Genomic DNA, 12579 nt, shown 5'->3' with positions numbered 1-12579 from the left:
GATTCAGCAGGAAAATCTAAGTCACTTTGAAGGTCAGTAAATTCTTACTAATTAAATTCTTACCGAATGTAACCGCTCAACATTGTGTTATTTAGTGAAATTCCTAAAAGGGCAGAAACCCTTTCAACTATCACAAAATCCTACTGATTATTAGACCTCCAGCATTTTCCTGAGCTTGTTTGTAGGAGAAGGACAGACGGGGTTTGTTCCTCCTCACCTACAATTACATTTTTCTAGTGGCTGAAAAAGTCATTTACTGCTTATGGCTTCTGCTTTCCTTCTGTCTCACAGAGTCCCAAGCTGAAAGAATCTAGTAATTTATTGTTCCATGTGTTCATTGTAATAGTCTGGTATTTTGAATTTGTGACACAGAAGAAGTGAATCAGCTTGAGGGAATACTAAGAAGGTGAAGAAATGGTCCTGCTTCAGCTACTGGCTCCAAGTGCTTCACTCATGCTTCCAATACCAGTACAATGCAGTATCTGACATCCTAGCAACCACAGTTTAAGGTGACAATCTGCTAATTAGGTTAAAACTTCACCTGACAAGGCTCCAAGTGTAAAGCAGCACAAAGGAGAGGTTAACCTCTAGCCATAGACTACAAGTATATAAGGTCAGGGATCAGGGCTGTTTGTTTGTTGTTGTATTTTTTTTTTTTTCTGTAAGAAAGCTCATGTTGCACAAAGCACAGCAGTACAAAATTCAAAAACCCAGTCCAGAGTACTGGCAGGATTTAAATTTTTTTCCTGGCAGATCACAAAAAAGTGGCTAGTACAGTGGGATGGCCTGTCCACATGAAGTACCAGAGGAAAGGGAAAGATACTTATTATAAATTAGAGACTAAGCCAACTCAACCCCTGCCCAAAACAAAGTCAACCCACCTCTCAGGATCGCTCCCACTTCGTTGCAAATCATGGTGAGACCACAAGGGGGGAGCAGAACCCAAGAGTTCACATTTCTTGCCAAAAAATTTGAGAACAGGGGACACAACTCCGTCATAACACCATATTACCAAGCACTGTGCTTACTCAGTCTAAAATTAGCAATTAACCACTAATTAATACTGTTTGCTTCTAACCTTGCTTTGTAATGGCCTACCCGTTCTCAAATTCAATGTGGGGAACAAAGCAGGATTTCCATCCCTTACTGATGGGCAAATTATTATTATTTTCATAGGCAGGGAAACTAAGGCAGAGTGTGGTAGGCTGCTTTATGCCAAGATGAAACAGGTGACAGATCTTCCCTCTCCCTTGGGCTTTTAGAGGGCTTCAGCAAAAATTGGGGCTACACGAGGTGTTAGCGACAAAAGTTGAGACTAATCAACTAATCTCTCAAAATCTCCAGAACAAACATTGCCATACCTTTTACCTCTTTCACCTGTCAGCTCTCAGTTTGGTGGTCCATATAGGGCAACCTAGCTTCATCTCCAGCAGTCCCATGTGTGAAAAGCTTGCTCCAACGTCCCTCAGAAAAAAATATTGCCGCTTTTAGGGCTCAAAATATCGAAACTGAGATTGGAAGAAAACACCTTCAGAAAGCAATCACAGCCTCTCCATTGGTATACTGACTTTCTTTCCTGGGGTCTATTTCTAAGTTTAACTGTCTAAGCAATGTTTCTTCCCTCCTCCCCCTCCCAAAAAAAAAAGGATCTTCCTCACACAGAGGTCTTCCTGCAGAAAACACGTCTCCAGAGCCTTTAACCCAACAGAGCCACGGGGAATCTAACTAACTGCCCTGAGAGAGGCGATGAGGACTGCCAGGGTGACAGCCTGGTTTGTAAGGTCAGAAGGAATCCAGTTTGCTCTCCTGTGTGACACATGCCAAAGAAATTCCCTCCGCAGTTCCTACACCAGACCCAGAGTTACAGCGTATCTTACAAAAGGAATTAATTGCACAAGGAAAGGTTGGACATGAAAAGCCTTCATCTCCCGTCCCTGCTGGAAGCACGGTCCATTCGTTAAATAACCCCATGTTGCGTTTCTAGTCAGGACTCATCCAGCTTCTCCAGCCTTTGAATCACACCCTTCCTTTCTGCTATCACACATTTCTCCCCCTGTACGGGTTTGCACACCATGATCAGATTAGCTCTTAATCTTCTCCTGGAATTTCATTTCACAAGGCTTTTGTCAGCCTCTGGGAATCTTTTCTGAATTTCTGAACTACTGAGAAGTGACTTTTACAGTTTTCTCAAGGGTTTCATAAATGGGTTTGGAAAGGACAATTCTTGGTTTCTCAGTTGTAAATGTTGTTAGCACTGAGGTCAACAGCAAAATTAAACCAAACATTCTCTGGCTCTGCTGTTTGATGATCTCTAGACAAGAACCCAGTACAAGCAGGCACCCTTCCATCAGCTCCAGGCTCAGACCCACAGCTTCAACTGGATATTTAAGGAGCTTGGCTTTTGGCAATATATACTGACTTTTCCAGTATTTTTTAAAAATCAATGAAAATAGACATTTACTTCTTTTTTTTTTTTTTTGATGTCTGCTTATAACCTTTTCCCTTCCTTCTTTGTCCTGTAGCAGTTAGTGTTAAAAACAAAGCACCTGAGTGCGCCAGCACACACACATTATGTTTCCATATTGTCCCTCCCTCTACCTTGGACAGAAGTTCAGCCCTTTATCTTCCTCAGCTTGCACCACTGACCACCCCCCCCAAAGGGCATCCTGACCATGGCCTGAGTCTGCCCTCCACAGGAGAGTCCCAACACTGAAGTTTTTTCAGCACGCAGGGACAGACTCAGCCCAGTCCCCGTAACTGACATGGAAAGGAGCCAAACAGCTAATATTACATTTTGTATGCTGCAATTAATATGCGTCACTTCTCATCTCTCATCACCCCACAGAACAGCCCACGATATGCTACCTATGGCTAAAGAAGTAGGAGAAGGTAAATCAGGAATGAGTGGGCAGTATTTTTCAGAAAATAAGAACGAGATCCAATGAAACGACCAATCTGAAAGCAACCATGGGAAGCTACTTTCTCCCTCAGCACATAATCAAATCATTGACCTCTTTTTGATATTATAGGGGCCAAAATTATAAATGGGTTTAAAAGGCACAAGACTAATGTGTGCAGGGAAGAAACACTAGTGGCTGTTCATGAGTGGTCTGGATGTAGTGCTTGGCTCAGGCAAGCCCTGAAACCACTACCTGTGAGAGGCTGGAGGGGGCTGTCTGGGGAACAGTCACCCTCAGCACACCCAGTTCCCTGAACACCTTCTGCCAGGGCTGGCGACACCATCCTCAGTGAGACAGGTTATTGCTCTTCTCATGTAAAGCTGTTTTTCTGTCCTCACTTCTCTTTTGGTGACACACAGACAGACTTCCCTCCCTTGGGTCTCCATGTGCTGAACTGCAGCCTCTTCTCCCCTTCTGGGCTGTGGGGACAGACAACTGGCTGCCAGTCACACCCAAGATCCCGGCTTGGCCAAGAGACTGTGGCGCTGCTTCCCACAACACAGCAAGGCTTATTGCAGACAAGGGCAGGGACCAGGGGGAGAGGCTTTGGAAGGCTGCCTGTATTCAGTGCTGGTCGTCTGGTGCAGGGGTTGCAGGGGTTGTGACACCCCTCCCTATCCCCCCCAGCATTTGTCTAAAAAAAGCAAAGAGGAAAGATGTTCTTGGGATTTGGCTCAAAACTAAGAAGTAGAAGATAAGAAAATCAGCTCCAGTTGTGCCTCTGATTCCCTGCATAATATCAAGTGAACTTGCATGCTACCTATGGAAGGAGGTAACAGTTCTTTCCTACTAACTGTTGTCTTGCTCCTCTGTAAGCCACTCAATGAGACTGTCTCTTACAACAGTAGGAGTACTTAACGCAGTACTATACAGGAACCTGTGTAATAGGGTTTTGATCTCATTTGGAGAAATCTCTGCACCATCGTAATAAATGCAATGAATTTACCTCTTACAGATAATCTGTGTATGATATTCTCAAAATAAAGCATTGGAGTTATTGCAAAACATGTTGTATCAACATATAAATGTCACCTGTCAAAAACTGAAGGCAAGACTTCTGCCACACTGAGCGCTAAGGTCTATGTTAAGATCTATTGCAACATATTTACATTCCTCCCTTTCCAAAAGCATCCGCATACCTTGAACACAGGGTCACTATGAACAGTCACTAGGAACAATTAGTAAACTCCTATTGCCTTCCCTGGCAGTTCTCCCGTGTGTGTACAGGTTTCCCAAAAGAGAGAGACTGGCTTATTTATCTGCTTCATGGCTAACAGGTCTTGAAGGGTAGGACTACAAGTTGGTGGTTTAGAATCCTTATGTTGGAACAGCCTCTTTGAAAGGGAAAGATTTTAGCTTTTCCTAATGATGGTCAGATCCATCACATCTTCTCTGGAAATTTAACCCATGGCTACTGTACCTTCAATGTGAATTAAAAAGAAATCATAAGGAAAAAAAAAGACCTGTGAGCTTTACTTTCTGAGGATGTATAGTTGCACTTACTGTACCGAAAAAAAATGGACCTTGATGCTTTATTTTCTGTTTTTTGGAAGGAGATAAAGGTGAAAAAGGAGATAGAGGAGAAGTGGGCAAACAAGGGAAGGTTGGACCAAAAGGACCAAAAGGTATTTATGACAGTTTGTTGGCTATTACTGGTATATGAATATAATTTTACACAGCTATACTGGTGCATATCATTAGTGATGTTTAATGCTTTTCATTCCTGTTGTACCAATGGATTTCACAATCCTGTCAAACATTAATCAGTGCACCTAACAAGCTTGGTGTAATTCCTACCAACATGTAAGACAGCTACGTATGGCAATAAATTTAACCAGTCATGTAATAAACCAGTACATTTACTGCTGCTCTCCCAAGTGGCTGTCATGAGCGAGATCCAGAAGACCCAGATCACATGTATAACCATTACCCAGCTCACGTGTATAGTCAGAACGATTATTGTTCTCTTACTGAAAGGATCCTTTAGCTGGAAATGGATTTTGAGAGTTACTTCCTAGTAACACATCAGGAAGCTGAACAAAATACAGTCTCAGTTGTAGTTATTTTGCAGAAAAGCAAACCAAGGCATACACTGAGAAACAAAGTTCCTCTGATGAAACAGCATCTGAGCTGAGAATAAGGGGTTGCAGAGGTCTCAGGACTCGGCCCTATTAAACACATCCCATACCTACAGAGTGAGCTGGGCAGAGCATTCAGAGGCACCAAGATGTGATGGGGTCAGCCTCGTTTGCACACTTTAACTCAAAAGCTCAATTTACCACTAGAGGTTAATGACAATGCATATCCATGGTCCTTCTTCCCTGGCAGTGGTTTAAGATGAATCAGGAAAGTTTTGCCTTCTATAGAGACTTTTAAAATCACCCTGTTATTATTGTTGTAATCTTTTTTCCCCCATTTTTAAATGCATTCATATGACTTTGCTTCTTACCTTACAAAGAAGATCAAGTAAGATACAAGGGAATCAGGTAACCAACCATCTAGGAAACATCTTAGTGATGCTAAATTCAGTGGGTAAACTGAGACTCCCTAGATTGGGCTCCCATCATTAGTCAGCGATTTCAGAATTTAAACTATTAATCAATTAAAAAGGCATCTGTTATTTTGGTGCTGAGAACTGGGAAAGCATGTACAGCAAAACTAGTAGCTCCTTATTTGCAGTCCTGCTTTGAGTCGAATTACCAGCAAAGCCACATGGACTTTACTTCAAGGAAGAAGGAAAAGCTTTTTTCTGGGGTGGAGAAAAAAAAATCCTAATCACACTTGCTGTCAGCCTGACTTGACTGTGAAGTAAAATCAATATTTGAACACTCACTAGCTGTTTTAGCTTGTATTTTCTGTAAGAAAACATGACGTTTCTGGGCATTTGAACAGGCAGCTCTACTAAGGTGCCTTGCAATGTTCTACTGTTGCATCCTACAGCGCTGTCCTCCTACAGCCATCCTCAGGGCTTCACTCGGTTCGACTTTGTCACATGCAGACTGGGCACGCTCAGGAAAAACTGCAGCAGTAGAGACCTAAATTGTGCCTTGGGAAGGAAATGATAGAAACCATCCATACCCTTCCTCTTTATTTCTTCTCTTAGGAAACAAAGGACCTGTGGGGGATGTTGGTGACCAGGGAATGCTTGGGAAAATCGGTCCAATTGGTGGGAAGGGTAAGCTTTGGTCTGAGAATTTGCTCGTTTTTTCCCTCAAGGTAAATATGTGTTTTGTGAGAGTTCCAGGAATGGAGTAATACCAAATAATGGCTGTGACCAATGCTCTCCAAGAAAAGTTATGCATAAAGATTGGTGATGAGAGATAACTGAAATATTCATGTTTTATTTCCCATGTGCTATATATCAGACTTACTTGTCTAAAATAATTTGCTTTATGAATTAAGAAATCAATCCTCTTCAATGGTAAAAGAGGAAGGGAGAAATCTGGCCCTTGTGAAATAAATCCTCTGAGAGGTCTAAAAGAGAAAACCAAACTTGTACCTCTGCTTTGGACGCTGAAGGCCTAAGTCAATATTCTGCTGCTGCTCAGCATGCCATACCTTGTTGTCACCTGCATCGCTGTGGGAGACATGAGCAAGTGATGCACAAGACAGTTCAGTAAGGAAAGGATTTTAGGAGTTTTAAGAAAGCACTTGGGTAACCAGGGACAACTACTCTTTGTGAATCAAAGTCTACTTGGACAATAATTTCATGAAGTTATCCTCTAGTTGCCCAAGAAAAGGCTCAGACATTCCTTTCCAGTATTCCTAAAGAGCTACTACAGAAGGAATATTACTTCTGCCACAAGGAGACCTGCCTTGGAAGCTCAGCAGGGACTCCACCATCCCCGGGGGAACTCTGTGGTCTCTAATCAGCTCATCAGCCCAGGCATGCGTGTGAGTGGGTGGAACAATCTCTCCAGGGAGCTTCTCAAGCCAATGCTTTTTAATAAACCTTTGATGGCCTGTAGCCAGCCTCAGTATCAGAGAAGAACAAAAGAATTTGGCTTGAGGGACTAATTTTCAGAAGTACCTAGACAACTGGAAACACAGATAGGTATCTCCCAAGATGTTTTCAGTCACCAAAGGGGACTAGAATTCAAGAATCCCACAAATTGCTTATCTTTATCTGTACGTAAATCAATGCTCTGAGCCTTTAAATCAAGCTCTCTCTCAACCTGAATGTACAATTTATTGCCCCCTTCTAGTTCTTCTCATTTTCTTCCTTTATTTGCAGAAGCAAAGGTCACTAAGTCACTGTTTAAATTTACCATTAAACATTCAAGTTCTTAATGAAGCAACCCTGAAATTTCTGCTTGTAAGTGTGGAGTGTCAATCAATGCTAATTAAAATGTCAGCCAACTCCTAATTTCTTTAAAAAAATATAAGCATACAAAGGAAAAAGCACATCAAAACACAACCATCAACAAGGCAGAGCAAGCATTAGTGGTTTTTGACCTCTGAAGGTTTTAATTCATAAAAGAAGAGCTGACGTGAATTTCAGATAAAGTTCAGCTGTTCCTGATCCAAATTACAGCTGAGATTTTTTTTAAAAGCTAGTCACTTCCACTTACAGAGTAGCACAGCATTTGGAGAAGTATTTCTACCATTTTTATGATTTACGGAAGAAGAGGAAAGCAGGTGGATGAAAATAAATCACATTTCCATGAACTATATCTGAAATGAAATGCTGTTCCTTGCTGACCTCATTTCGTGCAGGTGCTAACTGCTGCCCACACATGTATTCTGTTGCACGTGTGAATTCAGTGGCTTAGTCACCCCATCATGGAGCTACTGAACCCAGGGAAGGGCTCTGTCCTACAAGGCAATGAGAAATCCCAGGGCTCACCTTCCGCAGATTTCTTGAGTGCTTTCAGCCTCTCAGGATCATTGTGTAGTTTATATTTAAAGTACATGGTACCAGGAACCAGCAGCACGTGAGATGCCTGTGTTATCAGTGAGTTAGCTATTAAAGGGTTCTCCTTATTTCCATATACCAGATTTAATCGTGGTTTGCTTGACTTGGCACATCTGCCAGTACGGTACATCAGGGCTTCCTATCAGAAGCATACCATTAATATATTATTAAACAGTTTTTTTCAAGGTCCCCTGACATGTGCACTGTCTGAGATCTGAGAGTATATTTTCCTCTTTATTCAGGCGACAAAGGAGCCAAAGGCTTAACAGGAGCATCTGGAAAAAAGGGGAAAGCAGGTATGCTATGCATCTTTCTCTGCAGGATGTCTTTGAATTCAGGGTCGGCTTGTCTGAAGTTTCACAAAATTTTGAGGCCCGTGGACAAACTTGAGAATAGGTGAAATGAACAGAAAAAGGCTGAAAAACTTTTGTTTAGCAAAATGAAGGCTAGGTAGGGCATGACTGATGGCTATAAATATACCAAAATGCACAAAATATGGAGAAGAGTTACCTAAATTAGTGGGAAAAGTTTGATATCATAAAAACTCACACATAAACAGGCCAGGAGTATATTTATACTAGAAAGTAGAAGAAGGTTTCTGAATAGCAAAGGAATTAAGTCCTTTAAGAGTTTCCTGACAGGAGCATGGGGAAAAAAACATAAGTGATTTTAGACAGACCATAATCTGTTGTCAAATTAATGCAACACATCTGCTTATGGAGAAGAATTTGGATCCGATGACCCAGAAGGTTCTTCTTAGTCCTAATAATCTTGAATGTTTTCCCACATTGACTACACAGCTCTGTTCATTTTTAGGAGATTTCATATGCAATGCCAGTTTGGTTCTTAATGGTAAACCATCAGCAACTAATTTGTTTCCTGAGAACAACAGAGGAACAAAAAAAAATTATACCAAGCTGAATTTCAGTTTACCAACAAAATATAACTGAGACTTCAGTGCTTGAAAGCTATTGGTTATTTGATTTGGCATCAACTATTTCTGTTGTATCACAGCTGCATGCAGCCGTTCACTAACACAGTTCTTCTGCCAATGTTTTGCCAGTCCCACCTCTATGCATACTCACAGAACTCCTTCACTGAGAAAGCAGCAGTTCCCCATTTCATGGATGTTGTCGTTTCCATTAGGCGGCCAGGGACCAGTGCTGTCTACAGATACAAAAGCAGACCTTTGGCATTCAGATGTAATGCTGCAGTGATCACCATGGCAAGCCACACCTCTGCAGCTAGATGGAACTGATGATGAGAGGGGCAGAGGATGTGCAAATCCTACACTGATATGGGTGGATAGATGACTAACTCTTCCATCCATGTTTTTAAAAGTAGGGATCTTCAAGCCAGTTAGCAAGGGAGTGTGCAGAGCCACAATGGTAAGTGCTTTGTTCAACAGCCAGCAGGGGAGGTTGAGAATGGCTCTCCACAAGTGGAGGCCAAGTCTTCAGAAGGTTTAGAAGTGGGCTACAAATGACTCTCCACACACACACACAAATGGTTCTAAACAGATAAATCCTCTATCCTTTGTATTGCATCAGGCACGGTCTGCGACTGTGGAAGATACCGCAGAGTTGTTGGACAACTGAATATCAATGTTGCTCGGCTTAACACATCCATCAAGTTTGTAAAAAACGGTAAGGATCACTATGTATTTGGGGTGATCTATTTGGCTCCTGTAACATTTATCATTGCTGTTCTTTTACCACTGCTGCTCTATGGCAGCATCCACAGATGACCCAGAAGGTCCCACGGTGTGAGGCACTCTGAAAACACACAGAAAAGAGACAGCCTTGCACCTGTAAGGATATAAGCAGCAGATGACTAAAAGCAAAATAATACAGAAGTGATCAACAGCACAACAGAAAGAATCATGAAAAGCACAAGGCACAGCTTGCTAACTGCCTCTGGGCTGTCAGTCTCCTCAGGCTCTGCAGCCACTCCGGCAATGAAAGGAAAAGGTTTGTGCCGATCTGCTCCAGAGAGGCAGGAAAAGCAACATGAACCTCTTGATCTTTCTGCTGTACAGGAGTGCTGCAGACACAGTAATCCTAGTGCTCCCCTCAATGCAAGCATCATTTTCCTGTAACAAAGGACCAACACATGGGTTGTTAGAAGCCATGTTTGCAGAAAGCACTGTAAGGGGGACAGTCCAAACTGCCCCCACTGAAAGGAAGGAAGCACATTTCCTGACATAGAGAGATTTGGAGAAAGCTCCACCACCGCTTCTAGGACTAGGTCTGTATCAGTGAATTAAACGTGTTTGAGACTGGTCTCTGGCACTGTGGGCAACCAGCACAGAACAGCCCTCATCTATATTATTAAATCCTACAAAACTGATGCCATATTATCAGAAGTGTCCCTCTGCTAACTCCTAAACTGTGCCTGGAGTAACTCCTGAATTGCCTGGGAGAGTGTTAGTTGCCCCAAGCCAAAGCTCTGCTCAGAACCATTCCAGCAATCCATCAGCAGGGACAATCAGCTTCCAGCTGCCCAGGCATACTCCTTGGCAGTGCTTAATTCAGTAGGATACAGGCTGCCTGAGTTTGACTTTTTAAAGCTGCTAAGCAGCCACAGCTTCCTGCTAGTCAATGCCACTTAGTGGCTACAGCAGCTCTGAATATCCTGCTGTATTTAAAATGTCTTATTTTAGCAGTCATATTGACTTTCATCTACAAGGAAAGGGCCTGAAAAGCTATTCAAACCCCTGTGTTTCTGCCTCAGGGCACTCCTTCACAATCTGTATTCAAAAACATGCAAAGCAACAGGGGTGATTCCGAGTTAGACATTGCTTTGACCGTTTAGCATGCCTTGGTTTGATTAGTACCAGATATCTGTGAAGTAAATCTTAAGTGTCATGGGAGACACGTGCCAATGAGGACTGAATAGCTCTTGTCATCATGTGTGCAAGGTGCTTGCACCCATTAGTAGCTCATCGTTCATCACAAATTGAGTGCTGGGAATACTTTTCCTCTCTCTATTTTATTAATTCTAATATAAAAATCATCTCATTGTCATATTGGAACAGAAGCACCTTCAATATCTGTTGAAATGCCACTGAGCAATTTTTTTTTCCCCCTTTAAAGTTATAGCAGGCATCAGGGAGACAGATGAGAAATTCTATTACATCGTGAAAGAAGAGAAGAATTACAGAGAAGCCTTGATCCACTGCAAGGACAGAGGAGGAACACTGGCCATGCCTAAAGATGAGGCAACTAATGCCCTGATTGCTGACTACATCTCCAACAGCGGCCTCTTCCGAGCCTTCATTGGGCTGAACGACATGGAAAAAGAAGGACAGTTTGTGTATGCAGACAACAGCCCAGTGCAGAACTACAGTAACTGGAAGGAAGGGGAGCCTCATGACCCTGCTGGCCACGAGGACTGTGTGGAAATGCTCAGCACAGGAGAGTGGAATGACTCCGAGTGCCAAGTCACCATCTACTTTGTCTGTGAATTCCTCAAGAAGAGGAAATAAAAGTGCTGCAGAATGTGCCTGGCACCTGCTGCACATACAGTAACCCCTCCTTGTTCATCCACTGTAGGGAGAGCAGACAACCAGCGACAGGGCTCAGTCCAGCTTTCACCTCACTGGGTTACGCCAGAACTGCTACTGTTAAGATGGCAATGACCACAAAGTCAGCGCAGGTCTGCAGGGGGCATCCAGCCAGTTGTGAATTTTTATTTCTTTGTGTAATTTTGGGTGGGCATTACTATGTGAAATTTAGGGGCAAATTCAGAGCATGCAGAGGTTGACTGTGATTTCACTAATGCCAGAAACAGTAAATTCACTGGTATGTTACTTACTGATGTGCTTCTCAAAGTCCACAGATGGAAAGAGCACGATCTTTACTGATCTTTGAACTGCAAAGGAAGTCCTAGTAATTTCCCTGGTAAATTCAGAGCTGGAAGAACAAATTTGTAGTTTCTCTTGAAAATATCTTTCTTTTGTTAGAATCACGGAGTAATTCAAGTTGGAAGGGATCTCTGGAGTTCATCCGGTTGAATCTTCCATGCAAAGCACGGCCAGCTTCAAACTTAGATTAGAAGTCATTAGACCCTTCTTAACTTGGCTGTGCAATTATATTGCCTCATTTTGCAGGGGAGGACTCACTTATCTCTGCTTTCAACTCCATCATCCTTCAGGCTGGTCTGAGGTGTGAGGAATTAACGTAGCAATGGCACCTCTGCATGCAAGACTGTGGCAGCTTATAAGCAACCTGAGAATGGATGGAGAAGTTCTAGCCTCGGATGTTCCCAAAAATCAGTGAAAAATGTAGAAAAGTGTGGCACAAAGAAAACAGTGCAAAGGAAGCAACACCGTTGCTGTAGGCTGTAAATGGGCACATGTAGTTTCAGTTGTAACAATGTGCATTGCTCGTTTAACAAGTGATTCTAGGAACATGCTAACTCCCTAGCTCAGCAGTGATTTTAGTCTACTGCTAAAATCACCTGTGCCTTTGTGACACAGGAAGCAGCTATAGAACAGGCTTTCTCCCCCAAGAACCCAGATTCAGGTGTGGCTGAACAATTTCATCATGTGCTTCAGTGGGACTCTCCAAAAATGATGAGCTGTAAGTGTGAAGGCTTTGCTGTCAGTGTCCAGCTACTGAGATCTCCATGTCAGCAACCCCACAATGGGTTACATTTTCCTACCTTTGACAGTACTGCAGGAGCTCTTTTCTTCTGACACAG

At 42.7% G+C, this 12579-nt stretch overlaps 1 protein-coding gene across 1 annotated transcript in view; it reads left to right on the top strand.

Moving 5' to 3' along the window:
• Window positions 1-11362, top strand: part of COLEC10 (collectin sub-family member 10 (C-type lectin)) — a 17943-nt gene extending 6581 nt beyond the window's left edge. The window contains exons 2-6 of the mRNA XM_010087494.1: window positions 4514-4585; window positions 6064-6135; window positions 8118-8171; window positions 9426-9521; window positions 10971-11362. Coding sequence (XP_010085796.1) covers window positions 4514-4585; window positions 6064-6135; window positions 8118-8171; window positions 9426-9521; window positions 10971-11362 — 686 coding nt within the window. The remainder of the gene's footprint in view (window positions 1-4513; window positions 4586-6063; window positions 6136-8117; window positions 8172-9425; window positions 9522-10970) is intronic.
• The last annotated feature ends 1217 nt before the right edge of the window (window positions 11363-12579 follow it).

The sequence above is a fragment of the Pterocles gutturalis genome, unplaced genomic scaffold (assembly GCF_000699245.1).
Source record: "Pterocles gutturalis isolate BGI_N339 unplaced genomic scaffold, ASM69924v1 scaffold13726, whole genome shotgun sequence".
NCBI classification, from domain to species: domain Eukaryota; kingdom Metazoa; phylum Chordata; class Aves; order Pterocliformes; family Pteroclidae; genus Pterocles; species Pterocles gutturalis.
The sequence above is the reverse complement of the archived record's forward strand: the minus strand, read 5'-3'. Positions and strand labels throughout refer to the sequence as shown.